The 16,905-nt window shown below is 33.2% G+C and overlaps 1 protein-coding gene across 4 annotated transcripts in view; it reads right to left on the bottom strand.

The window, feature by feature from the left end:
* The window catches only part of LOC105493700 (dynein cytoplasmic 2 heavy chain 1), a 361,100-nt gene that overhangs the window by 222,154 nt on the left and 122,041 nt on the right, over nucleotides 1-16,905 (bottom strand). For 3 of the 4 annotated variants that reach the window (XR_011611022.1, XM_011761557.3, XM_071075514.1), the window contains exons 63-66: nucleotides 16,691-16,800; nucleotides 11,659-11,679; nucleotides 9,390-9,488; nucleotides 7,578-7,701 (exon numbers count right to left, since the gene is read on the bottom strand). Coding sequence is in view for 3 of the 4 variants with exons in the window: in XM_011761557.3 (XP_011759859.2) it covers nucleotides 7,578-7,701; nucleotides 9,390-9,488; nucleotides 11,659-11,679; nucleotides 16,691-16,800 (354 nt within the window). In the remaining variant the exon portion in view is untranslated. The remainder of the gene's footprint in view (nucleotides 1-7,577; nucleotides 7,702-9,389; nucleotides 9,489-11,658; nucleotides 11,680-16,690; nucleotides 16,801-16,905) is intronic. The other variant, XM_011761558.3, reaches the window with a different exon arrangement.

The following is a 16,905-nucleotide window of genomic DNA, read 5'->3' as shown; positions in this document are numbered from 1 at the left end:
TTATATCTTTACTTCTAAATTCATCACTTTAAAAGTGGTTATTGCACTAGTATTTAAGATACAGTATTTGAAAACAGAATGATGGTTAAAAAAACAAAGATTATCAACATGTGTAAACTGAAAAATACACATTATCAACAAAATGAAAGAGCAACCTACAAACTTGAAAAGAGTTATTTATAAACCATACATCAGATAAGGGGTTAATATCCAAAATGTATAAAGAAAAAACTCATACAACTCAATAGCAGAAAGATGAATAACCTGATTAAAAAGCAGGCAAAGGACCTGAATAGACATTTCTCCACAACAGCTACATGAAAATATGCTCAACATCACTTATCATGAGGAAATGCAAATCAAAACCACTATGAGATATCACCTCACACCTGTTAGGATGTGTATTATCAAAAAGACAAGAGATAAGAAATATTGGTGAAGGTATGGAGAAAAGGGAATTGTTGGTAGGAATGAAGACCAGTGCAGCCATTATGAAAAACAATAGGAAGGTTCCTAAAGAAATTAAAAATAGAACTACCACCTGACCCAGCAATCATTTTTCTGGGTATCCGCCCAAAGGAAACGAAGTCACCACCTCCTACAGATATCTGCGCTCCCATTTCTTCACAGCATTATTCACAGCAGCTAAGACATGGGAACAACCTAAATGTCCATCAACAGATCGGATAAGGAAAATGTGGGTCAGGCATGGTTGCTCATGCCTGTAATCGCATCATTTTGGGAGGCTGAGAAGGAAGGACCACTTGACACCAGAAGTTCAAGATCCATCTGGAAAACTTACTGAGAACTCATCTTCGCAAAAAAAAAAAATATTTTTAATTAGCTGGGCATGATGGTATGTGCCAACATACTCAGGAGGCTGAGGCCAGAGGATCATTTGAGCCCAAGAGTTCGAGGTTACAGTGAGCTATGATCACATCACTGTACTCACTCCTGGGCAACAGAGTCAGACCCCGTTCTAAAAAACAGAAAGGAAAAGAAAAGAAAACATGATGTGTATACACAAACACCCACACACACACAATGGAATAATATTCAGTCATAAAAAAGAAGTAGATCCTGCCATTTGCCATAACATGTATAAACCTGGAAAACATTATACTAAGTAAAGTAGGCCAGACACAGACAGAAAATTGCTGCTTGATCTCAAATATACAGACAGAGAATAAAACAGTATTTACCAGGGGTAGGTAGCAGGCAAACGAAGGAGGGGATGGGAGATGTAGTCAAAGAATACAAAATAGCAGATATGTAGGATGATTAAGTCTAAAAGTCCAATGTACAACATCAGGACTATAGGTAACAAAACTCTATTGCATTTGGGATGTTTTGCTAAAGGAGTAGAGTTTAGCTACTCTTCAAACACGAAAAGGGGGCTAGCTGTGTAAATTGATAGATATGTTAATTTGCTTTACTACAGTGAAGCATTTTGTGATCTATATGTATCCCATAATATAATGCTGTAAACCTTACATATGCACAATAAAATATATTTTAAAAAACCACACCAATAAAAAAGTTGAAAGTTAAAGAACGGAAAAGTACATACCATGTAAATACTAGCCGAAAAAGTTAGTGTAACCAGTCTAATATCAGACTCTAAAATTTGAAACATTTCTAGAGATAAAGAATATTTCATAATGATAAATAAGACAACTGAATAGAAAGAAAACACATTTCCAAAAATGTATGCATCTAATAACAAAGCTTTCAAAATATTTAAAACGAGAACTGAGAGAACTAAAAGACAAATTCAAAATCACAGAAACTTTAGGATATTTATCTCAATATATGATAAAGCAAAGAGAAAAAAAGAAGTTAGGGCATAGATTTGAACATCACAATTAACAAACTTGACAGTATTCATTAACCTGTACAGAAAATTAAACCAAGCAAGAGCAAAATTCATACAATTTTCAAGTTTCATGGAACATTTATAAAAATTAACCAAATGCCAGATCAGAAAGAAGGCTCAACAGAATTCAAAAAATTAAAATACTTTACAATAAGTTCTATGACTAAGTGGAGATAAGCTATATATCAATAACAAATATGTAACTAGAAAATCTCCAACCACCTGAAAATTAAACAACAAAATGCTAAGTAATTTATGAGCCAAAAAAAGAAACTAAAACTTGGGTAGGAAGATGAAGAAGGGCTTAAAGGAAAATTAATAGACATAAATGCATACATTAGAAAAAAGAAAAGACTATCAATATTTTGATTTTCCATTTCAAAAATCTAGAAAAGACCAAATAAAATCTGGAGAAAGTAATAGGAATGAAACAATAAAGAGCAACACCAATATTAAAATACAATACAGAAAATCAACATTAAAAGTTGGTTAGCTACACACAGACTTGGGAAATATGGGAACATTAGATAGTGGAGATTCCAAAAGTGAGGGTGGATCACGGGCTAAAAAAACTTCCTCTTGGGTACTATGTCCACTATCTGGGTGATGTGATCAATAGAAGTCCAAACAGAGCATCATGCAATATACCCTTGTTAAACAAATCTGCATATGTCCCCTGTGAATCTAAAATTAAAATTAAAAAAATTGAAAGTTGGTATTTTGAAAAGATTAGTAATATTGATAAATCCCTATCAAGACTAATCAATGAAAAGGATAATAAAAATTATCAATATCAGGAAAAATGAAACACCATTACAAAGCCAACAGACATTGAAAAGATGAGAATATTATTTAAAATATACACTATGCGATAATTTCAGTAAAACAGACAATCACCTAAAAAATATAACTTAACCAAAGCTGACAGACACACAAAAAAAACACAATACGAGCAAAACAAAATAAACTCAGTGTTTAAAGAGCCATAGCTCACGTTTACCAGCTCTTCACAATGAAAGATAGAACATCAAGGGAAATTGTGCATTGGGTCAGTAAAAAGGAATTAATAGAGGCTTCTTATAGGATTTTGGCTTGTGTTAGGTGATTTATAAATAATTCAAGAAAAATGTACTTTTCCTGGGAATTGGGTATGATCAGAAAGAGCAAACAATGGTTTGATATCTTAATTTTTATGTAGGAGGTAAAAGAAATGGAGTGGGACTAAACTGTAATTGGTAAAGAAGCAGGAGTCATATTAACTGGGATAAGAGAATGTTTGGTTATTTTTGTGTTATGGAAAGTGTTCCTGTTTTTTTTTTGTGGTCAAACATGACTGTGGTCAGAGAGTGACCTCTCTAATGTTGGTATTTTGTGAAATGATTTATGTTCAACAGGAGTACACAAAGGCCAAGCTATTAGAATCTGGCCAGATCTCAGTCTAGAGTAGTTAGGTGCTACTTTTTTTCTTTCTCATTTACTCAAAGTACAAAAAAAAGCAAAACTTCTCTATGCTGTTATAAGTTAGGAATGTGGTTATCCTTGTGGAGCAAAGGTGTGTTAAATAAGAGGGCTTCTGGAGTGCTAATAAAGTTCTTATTCTTGGTTTGGGTGTTTATACAGGTGTATTCAATTTGTAAAAACTCAGTAGCTATAAATTTAGGTATTCTTTCCTTTATGCATATTTATATTTACATAAAAAATTAAAATAAAAAATAAATGGTGTTCTTTGGTGAGCAGAACTAGTCATGGGAGAGGAGGAACAGAATGCTGCTGCACTTCTGTATCATTTGACTTTATAACCCATGCATGTACTACGTTAATACAACATTTTTGAAAATATTTTAAAATAAGTATTTTATTGTCTAAAAAAGACTCTTCAGTGTAAGTCTCATCTCTTACAGAAAATATCAAATGTAGAACTAGAGAGACTAACACAGTCTTAACTGTATGAATTCTTAATTTACATTGGAATTAACTTGTGATGCAGTTAATTTTGACTACTTTTTTCCTCTGAACACAAAATCTGTGTTGTACTTTAGATAACTAAAGACAGAATGATTAGGCACAGGTACAAGATTTGGTCTCTAGATCCTTGCCAGGGAAACTGCCAATTTACATGGCTATTGTTGTTTTCTGAACCAACATCAGGCTTGGGTATTTTTTGTTGTTGTTGTTGGTTTTTTTCAGTCAACATGTATAATAGAATGAACAATTGGGGTGCTTGGATACATGAATATATTTAAATGCATTCACTGTGATATCTTTGGTTACTTCTATAACAATCAGATAAAGATTCAGGCAAGATCAACCTATAAGGTATACCCAAACACTATCAATATTTACAGCTGAAAGAAATGTATTATGACAGAAAGTGAAAAAGAATCTGTATTTTTACACAAGGCAGGGGTGCTCCACAATTTCATCTGTCTGAATTTTGGAAACTAATGCTGCTTGAAGGTTTACTATGACCATTTAAATTTAAACCAGGCAGTGGCCACCATAGATTCCATAGTACCTGACATAACAATGACTATAAAAACTGCTGTCGTAACTGATACTTAGTATGCAGACTGGGATATTGCTAATTATTACTATTTATTTTTTATATTCTTTTGGGAAGAAGACCAAAATCAGTTCAGCTACTATATGCAGGACACCTTTATAGGTCCAAACTCTTCAGAAATATATTATCAACTGAGTTAGATGAATTGAAGTACCATGAGAACCTCTATATAGGTCCAAATTCCATTCCATTATATAGATACAATTTTGATAATGGTCTCCAGTGGGAAAACCTTTCACATCGTATTGCATACCACTCAGGCACAATTAACTCAAGATGAATGGGACTTAATTAAAGGCAAATCTAAAACTCTGGCACCCAAAGAAGGAAATAAAGATGTCACAAGGAGATATCCCACAGCCCATTATAGAAAAACTGCTTACTTTACAGCCACTAAATACAAAGAAAGAAAGATAACTAACATCTGAATACCCTCTTGGCCTACAAAAAAAAGCATGTTCCATCCCTGGAAATTTTACCATAGCCCCTATATCTTGTACACAAATGTGGCTAGGTTTAAATCACAGCCCTTGCAAGAGGCAGCTTTGGAAGTAATTGAGGCAACTGTAAATCAATCCTTGTCTTTGGTCCCTATATCCTTCAGGTACACAGAATTACAGATATCTACAAACAATCTCACAGATGAGCAAATTCAATGCAATGCTATACCCATCAACTAGCCACAAGTACAATTTCTGGCAATCGATAGCATTGGATATTCCGTACAATGAGCTCACTTCAGGTAGTGTTCCTGGCTAGAAAATATGCCACTCTGAGACCAACTAAAATATACCTGTCCAGAGACTCATGGGTTGGAACTAGTGAACTAGCTTAAGGTCTCTCAACCTTAGCAGTATTGACAATTTGTACTGAGAAATTATTTGTTGTAGGTAGTTGTCCTGTCCATTTTAAGATGTCTCTAGCATAGTGGCCCTCCACTCCAGCTGTGACAACCAAAAACGTCTGCTGACATTGCCAAATATTCTCTAGGAGACAAAACTGCTCCTAATAGAAAAACACTGATCTACCAGTCCTCGGGCCATTGGGTCACCCACACGCAACTGGACTACGAAAGACACATCCATATGAAGAAATACCTTTTGAAAACAGAGACAACAATCAATCACAAATTTATGTTTTGTGATTTTTGTTGCATATACATATATGCCTGTCTCTGAAGCAACCATGCCTAAAGGGAGGCATCTGGACTAAAAGAACCAACCACAGATGTTTAACTGTCATCTCTAGTATAATTCCTGGTTCCATACTCAAACTCAACATGGAAATAAAATAACCATTAAGGACTGGAATGCTTAATAAAAAATACTTTTGATGTCTATTGTTCATAAAAATTAAAACTATTAGCCAACTACACTAGCCTCTCACTGAACAACTTCTATACAGTTAGCTGGTTCAATTGTCTTCAACTATTTACCAACTGCAAATTGCCACATCTACCTTCTGCTTTGGCTGAGCTCCTAAGCACATAGGAAACAATGTTGAAAAAAAAAAAGAGAGAGAGAGAGAGAGAATTTGAAGAAGTATACCTTGCTCTTCTATGATCAATAAATACTTAAGAAGATTTTTGAAGAGCATAAATTTGTAGAACAGAAATACATTCTATTCCTATATTTATGTCTGCTTTAAACACTGTAAGTTGAAAAGCAATTTGTGTATCTTAGATTAAGGACACTGGGATGTAAACAAACTTGGCACAAACTTTGTTTTATGTGTTCTAGGACTACCATCCTCTGTCCCCAGAGTTAACGTATGATGAAAAAATGGCAACTCATGAGGAACTTATCACTCTTGAAAAGGACAATATCTGGGATATACACAAAGGGGATTACAGACTAGAGTGACATGAATATACCCAACCCTGGGGAAAAGATGGAAAAAGTAAGATAGGGGCAATTATTAACTCTCTTTTCCTAATCTGACATAAACAAATTGACCTAAACGGCGTTGCACAACTACCTAGAACAGCTCAAAATGTGAACCAATCATGATATAAAATTTATCACTCTTTTCAGGGAATCTAGTCAACACTCTATACTCAGACAATGCCACATATACCATTAAAACCTAACACTAACCAGAACTCACGGAGATTTATATTTAATGAGTCCTTCAGGACCACCGTATAGAATGAAGAATGTCAAAATGAGATGGCCCTAAAGGTTCATTTTGTCCTCCTTAAGATAGCATAGCAAGGAACTAGCTCAGCAGATCTGAGTTACCCCCAACAGATGGACCAGAAACTGAGCTCTGGAAGACAACCCCATTCTAGCAAGGTCACTTTCTTGATTACAAAGCTTCTGTTGTTATACAGTAGCTCAGCTATTCCCTGCCCTTTATGCCCATAAAATATATTAAGAGGATAATGTTACAAAGGCAAAGGTCCCACTACTTGAGTTCTCATAACATATCAACCAGTACTAGGCCAAGCATATCTACGTGAGGGATAACAGATTATCAAAGAATAGTGCATGCTTTGCTATTTCTCTGCCTTGCCCCAATAACACCAATTTTCTATTTAAAGTTTGCTGTGTTAGCAATGTACGTAGCATACATACATGTACATATATGTACATGTCTATATATGTATATGTATACACTTTGCATGATATTCTCTTTAAGTTTCTAGGAATTGCTTTCTAATAATCCAAGACTGGGCTGGGTTCCTATGCAGAAAAGAGTTAACATAGCAATCCTGAGACTCTTTAGAAAGGGCTGTTTGTAAAGTTGGCCCATAACCAGCACCTGGGAACTCAGATTTTGGGAGAGTTCCCACCATCCTCAGAACTCAAAAAAGTGGCTCACTGTGCCTAAACTGTTTGTACAAACAATATGGTTTATGCTACACCTGCTTTCCTTCAGGGAGTCTAGAATTTTGTTATGTGCTAGGGAGAGTGTGCTTACATAATCAACCCCCAGTAAACTATGGGTACTAAGTCTCTACTGAGCTTCCCTGATAAGTAACATTTTACACATATTGTCACAACGTATTGCTAAAGGAATTAAGCCCATCACGCGTGACTCTACTGCAAGAGGACGCTTGAAAGCTTGCACCTGGTTTAATTACTTACTTTAGAAATTTTAAAAATATTTACACTCTGGAAAGTGTCAATTATTTACCTTGAGCAACCAGATCTCGTCTCAATAATGGATAAAGAACAGGTTCTACACCATCCATCTCTTGTATAATAAGGGTTTTCCCAAAACGTACTGCTAATTCAAGAGCTGTGATAAAGTTACTATCCTAATTGAATAAAATAAAAACATTAATTCTTTTATTACTTTAATTTTATAAACATTCTTAAAGATTATGAATAAAGATATTAACAGGAATAATATGAATGTTTAAAATTTTAATATGCATGTTAATAATTCAAATTATTAATTATTGTTTTTCTACTCATATTTGGTAATGATTTTAGTTGAATAAATTATCAAAAAAATTTCACAATTTAAATACACAAATAAGAAAAATAAGAATTTTAACATTTTTAAAATTGTGTTTAAAAAAGAAATCCACATAACCTGAGATCTAACCTCTTTACCAATATTTAGGTGTACAGTACAGAATTGTTAACTGTAAGCACAATGTTGCAAAACAGATCTCTAGAACTTTTTCATCTTGCATGACTGTAACCACTGAATAGTAACTCTGTATTTCCCCCAAAATATAAAAGCCTTTCTTCAATTTTCTACAGTAATTTCAAAATGTTATAGAAACACAACTTCTAATTCTATATGCAATAAATTACTCACCTAGGTATTAATAAGAACCCCACTTTGCTTATGTTCAGAATCACACATTGAATGGGGGAAAAAAGGCATGATGATGAATTCTAGTAAACTTTTCTTGGTGGATAGGTCTAATAATTCTGAAAAGAACCTTTAGGCAAAATTCAATAATTAAGAATTTTAAGGCTTTCTAGATAGGGAAGGAGTAGTTTTAAATATCACCCCAGGCGTGTGTCTGCGTGTGTATGTGTGGTGTGTGTGTATATATATGTGTGTGTGTACATATATATCACAGTAACTATATAGTTACTTATATGTATATAAGTATATATAGAGTACCTATATGCATATACCTATAACTATAGATATATATGTAGTTATATACTTATATGTATATAAGATATACAGTATAGTTATATACTTACATTTTTATATACTTATATGTATATAAGATATACAGTATAGTTATATACTTACATTTTTATATACTTATATATTTGCATATATGCAAACCATAAACGATTATTGAAGTATTTTTATATATTATCTAATTTATAATTATTCTTACCACAAAAAAATAAGGTAGATATCCCCATTTTACAAGTAAAGTAACTTTTAGAGGTAATTTTTGAAACACCTGAAAATTACGTATGAAAATTAATCATATACTAGGTCTTCCTTTAAAAAAAATAATAAAAACCTAACCAAAAATAATTTCCTCTGCAAGATAAACATGAAACTAAGAAGTCACTACCCAAAAGACTATGATAACATTTCACCGAACAAGATGTCTGTCAATGATTTAAAGAAATTGGAAATTATGAGAGGTATTCAGAGGAACTGTAAATATCCTAAAAGGCTAGAAGGCTTTTCTGAGTCTCCAAGCTAACTTAGAAGTTCCTACTTCTACAGCCTCTTATACTTGTATCATTAGTCACAACTTACTGTAAAGCTTATTTTATTGTTTCTCTAACCTACTAGACTGTCATCTTAGGGCTTAGATCAATACCCAGAATCACATAAATATTCTTATCTCTGTTTTACAAACTAGAAAACTGAAGCTAAGAGTTATATCTCTCACCCCAGGTCCCACACAATAGGACCCAGTGTTTAATCTATGTTTTCTGATTATAGACTCAAAGATCTTTTCACTATAAGAGGTCATTCCTAATTGGTATGTAAATTATAAGTAATACATACCTGCTGATTGATAACTTCTAAACGTGAGTCTTTCAAATGTGTTTTTAACCACTCTGTAGCTTGGGAAGAAGGATCTATAAGAAATGGGCACACTCGACTCTAGTTCAAAAAAAAGGAAAAGTAATGTTTTTTAATGATTATAAGCTTTCATTTAAATGGAAATAGTTTTCTAGAAATTATAAATCAATTACTCTTTTCTCTCAAGCTTTGGAGAACACAAATATACAACCATGAAAAATAAACAAAAATATAGTTTTTAGCTGCATCAGAAGCCATATTAATAAATTTTCAGTGACCAGGAGTTAATATTAGGTAATTACATTTAGCCAGAGTATAGAGAGTACAGTCCTACTTAACAAAAAATAACACAGAAAATGTGTACTAACATTATGCTAAGCAAGAGCTTTAGTCTCAAGCTGATGTCATTTGCACCATTCTTTCTGGCTTTTAAAATACAAAAATTATTCCCTATCTAGCTATCTATCTATTTATCTATCTATCTATAGTATACATATATATTGGTTTTTTGAATAAAAACTATACAGGCCATAAAAAGAAATATGAGCAAATCATTAAAATACTGCTAATTATCAATATAATTGTTTACATTTTAAGACATTAATTCTTCTAAAGCAGTACATATCTAATATTACTAAAGGAGTACCCTAGAAGAGAAAATTATATGGACTGTAGGTTAAGATCTAATGAAATGAACTAAAAACTAAATTCATTACAGAACATCTTGCACTAATTAAATTCTAAAAAAAAAAAAAAGGAAGTTAGGCCTGGTGCAGTAGCTCAAGCCTGTAATCCCAGCACTTTGGGAGGCTGAGGCAGATGGATCACGAGGTCAAGAGATCAAGACCATCCTGGCCAACACGGTAAAACCCCATCTCTACTAAAAATACAAAAATTAGTCAGGTGTGGTGGCACGGGACTGTAGTCCCAGCTACTCGGTAGGCTGAGGCAGGAGAATTGCTTAAACCCTGGAAGCGGAGGCTGCAGTGAGCCAAGATCGTGCCACTGAATTCCAGCCTGGTGACAAACAGAGTGAGACTCCATCTCAAAAAAAAAAGGGAATTAGAAACCAGTGAAAATGCCCTCCACACACAATGGTACTTAGTAGACAGAAGAAAGCCAATTCCATATGTATAAAATGTATATATCATAAATGATAAATTTAGAAGTCATCTAACAATTATTGCTACCTAGTAAAATTTAAACCAATCTAATTTTTTTTAAGTTTTCACATTTATTTGAAAAATGTAATAGAATTGTGTGCTATAAGAATAAGAGAACACATATGAAAGTCAGAGTAAGATGAAAACTTACAATGGGGTACAGCAGTCCCCCTTATCAATAATTTCTTTTCATGGTTTCAGTTACCCATGGTCAACCACAGTCCAAAAAAGGTGAGTACAGTACAATACGTTATTTGGACAGGCAGAAAGAAAAACTACATTCACTTAACTTTTATTACAGTATACTGTTATAGTTGTTCTATTTTATCATTGTTGTTGTTAATCTCTTACTGTGTATAACTTATACAAAACTTTATTATAGTATGTATGTTTAGGAAAAAAACATAGTATGTATGTATATATATGCATGTATGTATAACACAGTATGTATGTGTGTTATAAAAATGTATAACCCCGTGTGTGTGTGTGTGTGTGTGTGTATATACATACATATATATGGGTTCAGTACTACCTGAACTTTCAGGCATCCACTGAGGTTCTTGGAACACATCCCCAGGAGAAAAGGGGGGAACACTGTATATCTAATAAGAGCATACACGTTATCTCAGTGGCACACCAAGAGGGAAGGAGATAGTGGGGATTATCTGCCCTGTGGACGAATAGTTTTATATCACCAATGTTGTTTAGAATTGCTAGCACATGGTGATAATAAAGAGATGAACGACTTTAAAACAGCTTTATTAGTATTTTAAAATTCTCCACAAACAAGATATCTTGTTGTCACTTGCACCCACAGTAGACTGCTCCTATCATACCTCCTGTCATGTTATACTGTATGATCATCACCCAGCATCTATTACCAGAGGTTTCACTTACTGCTCCATCATGTAAATGTACTACTCAAAGCACAATGACGTGGCTAGCAAATAGCCTGTGAAGTGTTACCATGGTGCTGCACCTAGGTTTTTGATCTAATTTTATGCTAGCATTCAATAGCAAACATTTCACAATTCTGCATTTTGCCTAACTACAAAATTAATTATTTTAAATTTTTAAAAAGTTCTTACCCATGATTTCAAACCAATGATCTGATGCAGTTAAATGAAAAGAAGAAAGGTAATGTTTCAAAACGTTTTTAGCAAAGAAAACATGCTTAAGTTTTTCAAAGGGTACTTACAAGTTTGTTGTCATCTTATTCATATGTCTCCAGATAGATTTAGATAAGATTTCTATGGTACATTTTATCTCTGTATTCCATGATTAAATATAGTTAAATTCTACAACTATACTCAATCCAAAAATGTTGACTTTCATTCATTTATTCATTTGTTCATTAACTCATCTATATGTTGGATAACAACTATAGTAAGATAGTACAAGGAGTACAGAAATCAATAAAACACATTCCCTTAACCTCAATAACTTTACATGTAATAAAGATACAAAAATAAAAATTTCATCATCAAAAGGTGCACAAGTTGCTACTGAAAGATGATAGGTGAAGTTATGGCTAGAAAACAATTCAAGTCAAACTAAGCCAAGAGAGATTAGCTAGGCAAAGAAGTGAAGAAAGAAAAACATTTCAGGCAAAAACAGCATGATATAGAGGGGAATAAAAAAGTTTGGAGTATTTGGAAAACTTACAGTACTCTGGTGTAGCTAGAGAAAAATAAATATGGGCAAAGATGATGCATATAAAATGGCAAGAGTAATCTGGAGTCTGTCTGATCATGATCAGCTTTTTATGCCATGTCTAAGGATAATGAAATTTTTATACTGCAGGCAATGGGAAATCACTAAAATACATTAATTGAGGCAATATTATGATCGGATTAATGTTTTAGAAAATCACTCCAACAACAGTAAAGGAAGTGGTACTAGAAACAAGGAACCAGCTGGTATAATGACATATTTATCCAGACACAAAATGATGAAAGCATAAATGAAGTCACTGGCAGCAGACGTGATTAAAACAGGATGAATTCATGAGACATTTGAGAAATAGATTTGACAAGATTAGTTGAATAATTAACTGAATGAAAAATTAAAGAGGCACAGTAAGAATGATGTACAGGGTTGTAGCTTGTATTACCAAGAAAAGACTGTTATATCTCTGGTGGTAGAAAATAAGACAGGCAGGTTCTAGGGAGTGAGAGGGGAAGAAAAATGAATTTTACAGTAGAGAGCTACCTTGCCTACCCTGCATGTCCCACTAAATGTATTTCTGATGGGTTATCAATATGAGCAGATAATCTAAGTTAACCAATCAGAATCCTTTTGGGAGACTGGCGTATTATCTGTGGTGCAGAGGGAGTGAATGACACATCTTTCGTCTGGAAACATAAAATCTAATAAAGGTAAACATGGAGTCACCAACGGTCAAGGCTAACAAAGGGTAAAGAGAACCTATCTGAGAATGAACCCATCTTATAAAATGAAGGCAGAGATCTCCTGGTAAAAATTACCTTAATTCAGAAGCTCACTCCAACCTTTTAGGCATCTCAGGTATTTAAAAGCATAAATTGCTAGTTTTTTCCTTTAAATGTGCTACAATTGGCCACTGGAAGATTCTTAACTTAAAGAAAATAAACAATGGTGAATTTAGTTAAAGGATGATAAATTTTGAGCTGCCTAGGAAGCTCAGGTAAAAATATCTAACAGGTAGTGAGAGCTATAGGTCAAAAGTTCAGAAGACAGGTTAAAAACTCAAGATATACAATCTCTATTTAAATTCTTCTCTCCTTGGAGGAAAAAAAGATTGGGCAAAGGATATTTTTGAAAGAGATAATTTTTAAAACACCTAGAATACTCTATAATGTTATGTCTATTTTTAGTACTTACAAATGGGATAAAAGCAAAAACATTTTATAAATGAAATTAAGCCTATCTCTTGATTCACTAAGGAGAGTTACATTAACAAGGATAATATAAAATAAATAAGGTTAAACACACACACTCCTATGAGAAGTGTATAGACAGGAGCTAGATGGCCTGGGTTTGAATCCTGGCTCTACCACTTGACAGCCATGTGACCTTAGGTAAGTGAATTAACTCTTCCGTGCCTCAATTTCCGTATCTATAAAGGGGATAACACATGTATCTAATAGATTGGGTTGATTTGAGAATTACATGAGTTATGTGTTCAAGTGCTTTACCTATTTATTCCTAAATAGTAATATATGCACAACATGATAAGTACTACACAAGTATTGATTATTATTATTACTTATGTGAGGATTGAAAAACTTTTTCCTATGTGGGGAAGTTAAATTTGAAGTAATAAATTTTATCATCATAATTTTATATTCTTAGACTAGTATCACATTAGTTTGCATTTCCTTAGCATATATCAAAAGGCAGCAAGAAAAAACATCTCAGAAATTTTGAGTTAAACCCAATTTGACACTGAACTGCCTATAACAATAAAACACAAACATTCAACAGATGTCTTCACAAGAAAAACCCATATAAAATCTGATATTTAAATTAGTCATCTTCTCCACCTCCGTTCTGGATGCTTCTCACTCACACCTTCTCCATAGTTTCTAATAGCCTTATACTTTCCATTATCCACTGAGTTGGCCAATATTAGATCATATAATTTATCACTCAAACCACAACACTGTTGAAAGTGAAAGGAAAACTATTAATAATTGTGTCGGGACAACAAGTGCAAACCATAGACCAAGCAATCCAGGATATATGATCATTATGGCCAAATTTTTCCCTGTCCCTCAAAGCAATAGGTCATATGAGCTTTCTGCCAACATAGTAAAACTAATTCCTGTGGTAAGACCAAGGGTATAAAAGGATTTGACTAATTACTCTCTCTGGCAATATATGCACTTCAATGGTTAGCTTAACCTAAATACGACAATTTTAAGCATCCTTGTAAGACCAATAAAAGAATAGTTTTAGACACAAAAGCCTTTCTTAGCATCAATGAAACTGTTGAGTAACCACAGGCCTCAGGGAAAACCTCCTCCACTGAGAGGGAGAACCTCAGAAAAGCTTTAGCATTGTTTTGTGTGTGTGTGTGTGTGTGTGTGTGTGTGTGTGTATGTGTGTTTTGAGAAGTCTCACTCTGTCATCCAGGCTGGAATATGCAGTGACATGATCTCGGCTCACTGCAACTTCTGCCTCCCGGGTTCAAGCGATTCTCCCGCCTCAGCCTTCTGAGTAGCTGGAGCTACAGGTGCATGCCACAATGCCCAGCTAATTTTTATATTTCAAGTACAGACCATGTTGGCCAAACTGGTCTCGAACTTCTGACCTCAGATGATCCACCCACCTCGGCCTCCCAAAGTGCTGGGATTACAAGCATGAGCCACTACGCCAGGCCAGCTTTAGCACAGTTAATGAGGAGATGTATTATACCTCTGAATCACAAATGCATCTTACTTACCATGTCTAGCCATCTTTTCCCAGAAGCCCAACTAATATATATTTAGAGATTTAATTTTACATACATGGTGATGTTAATGAGTTGATGTCACAGATTATATGCTATCCAATCACACCCTTAAACTACAACTAATTTGAAATCTAGTACACCTTAAAACTGAGGTCGAGTGTTGACCATAATGGCAAATTCATTTCAACAAAATAACTAATTACCCTAAGAAATCTTTCCAATGATTTTTCTTTTGTCATATAAATGCAAATAATTATCTAAAAGGAACTTAGCAATGTTAAATACAAAGTAAATTTAGGCTTATTATTAATTTCAAAAGCAATTTCCCATATCCATCATGAAAGATAATTCAGAATATAAAACTAAGCATTTTCAATTAACATCAGTAAAAAATTTATTCTGATAAACATATTTTGTCTACAGACTTACCACCCTCCCCTTGTTTCTTATGGAATAGAAAAGAATTCTTAACCTTTTTTTTTTTTAATTTGCAATGAATTGCTTTCTTGGATTATTGAAAGAGGAAAAAGAGGTGGCTATGAAACCTTAGGGAGGGAATAATAAATATAATAAAAAGCACATAGTTTGCCAAAATGTAACACATTTACTTATATAAGTATTTAGAGTTTCATATTTGTGATTCCATTGTAAAAATAATAAAAAATTTTTTAAAAAGTAAATTTAAAAACAGGCAAAATCAAATTAAAAGAAGGCAAAACTATTCAATTAGTGGTCAGCAACTTCTCTACTGGTAAGTTACCAATATAGTGAGCTGAAGCATAGTCAGCTGATTAATAAGTCTAATAAAACAGAACAAATTATCAAGTAATGAACAGCACCTAAAATATGAATCTTATAATACAGTTTATGCTACATAAAGAGGAGCGTGTTTAATGTTCATGCTTTCTTTGAGACTATGGAGTTAAAAAATAAGAATCAGGAAATAGTGTGTAGGCAGAGAGAAGGATTACAAAGAGGAAAAGGAATACTAATACTTACTATGAAATATAAACTATTGACAGAAAGAATAGAAAAATCACATTATCAAGAAGTAAAAATTGTCTTCCAAGTTCCATATCAGAAAAGTAAACCAAGTTAATGGGAAAAATCAAACTATATTCAAAGTGATTATTTATTTGTGTACATGGCTTTGAATTTGGTTTTCACATTCACTGATAATAAGGTTATGCTATTTTCTATTCTAAACAGCTTTGGAAAATCTGTACTATGTGACAAAACAGTTTTCCAAAATATGTGTATGATTATCTCTAATTGATAAGCCAAAAACTTATCTTCACTTTTTGCTAATTTTGTTTGGCAAAATAAAATGAAATAAAAATATAAAATTTATGAAGTCATATACTCTAGTCTGTACTCATGAAGAAACTACATAACCAATGAATTGGGTATCCCTAAAATATTTCTACTACTATTAGGAAATACAATTTAGAACATTTTGACATCAAAAGAATGCCACTTTATACTTTTATATTAAGGTAAAAAATAAATTATACTGAAAGTCATACATTCACTAACTGAATCATTAATGGGTTTTCATTAGCAAAATATTTTTATTTTAGTAAGAAAAGGGTAACTGTGAAAGACTAAGAATATGAAGAACACAATTTCCACAGCAAGCTTGACAATAAAACATTTCTAATAAAAAATTAAAATAAATTAACTACCTGTAATATTACAAGAGCATTTTCTATGGAAAGGTCATCTGATGGTAGGCCTTCACTTTTCCAAATTAACTGCTCACTTTCAGTACAAAGAAATCTCCTCAGATCAAATTCTGAAAAGTTGAAGACATTGAAAATACTTTACTACAATGATCTTGTACTTAATGAAGGGAAGGAAATAAAGCTATTTATTCCAAAACAAAAGTCCTACGACAGTC

This window comes from Macaca nemestrina, chromosome 12, assembly GCF_043159975.1.
Source record: "Macaca nemestrina isolate mMacNem1 chromosome 12, mMacNem.hap1, whole genome shotgun sequence".
Lineage (NCBI taxonomy): Eukaryota > Metazoa > Chordata > Mammalia > Primates > Cercopithecidae > Macaca > Macaca nemestrina.
This window is presented reverse-complemented; position numbering and strand designations above follow the sequence as displayed.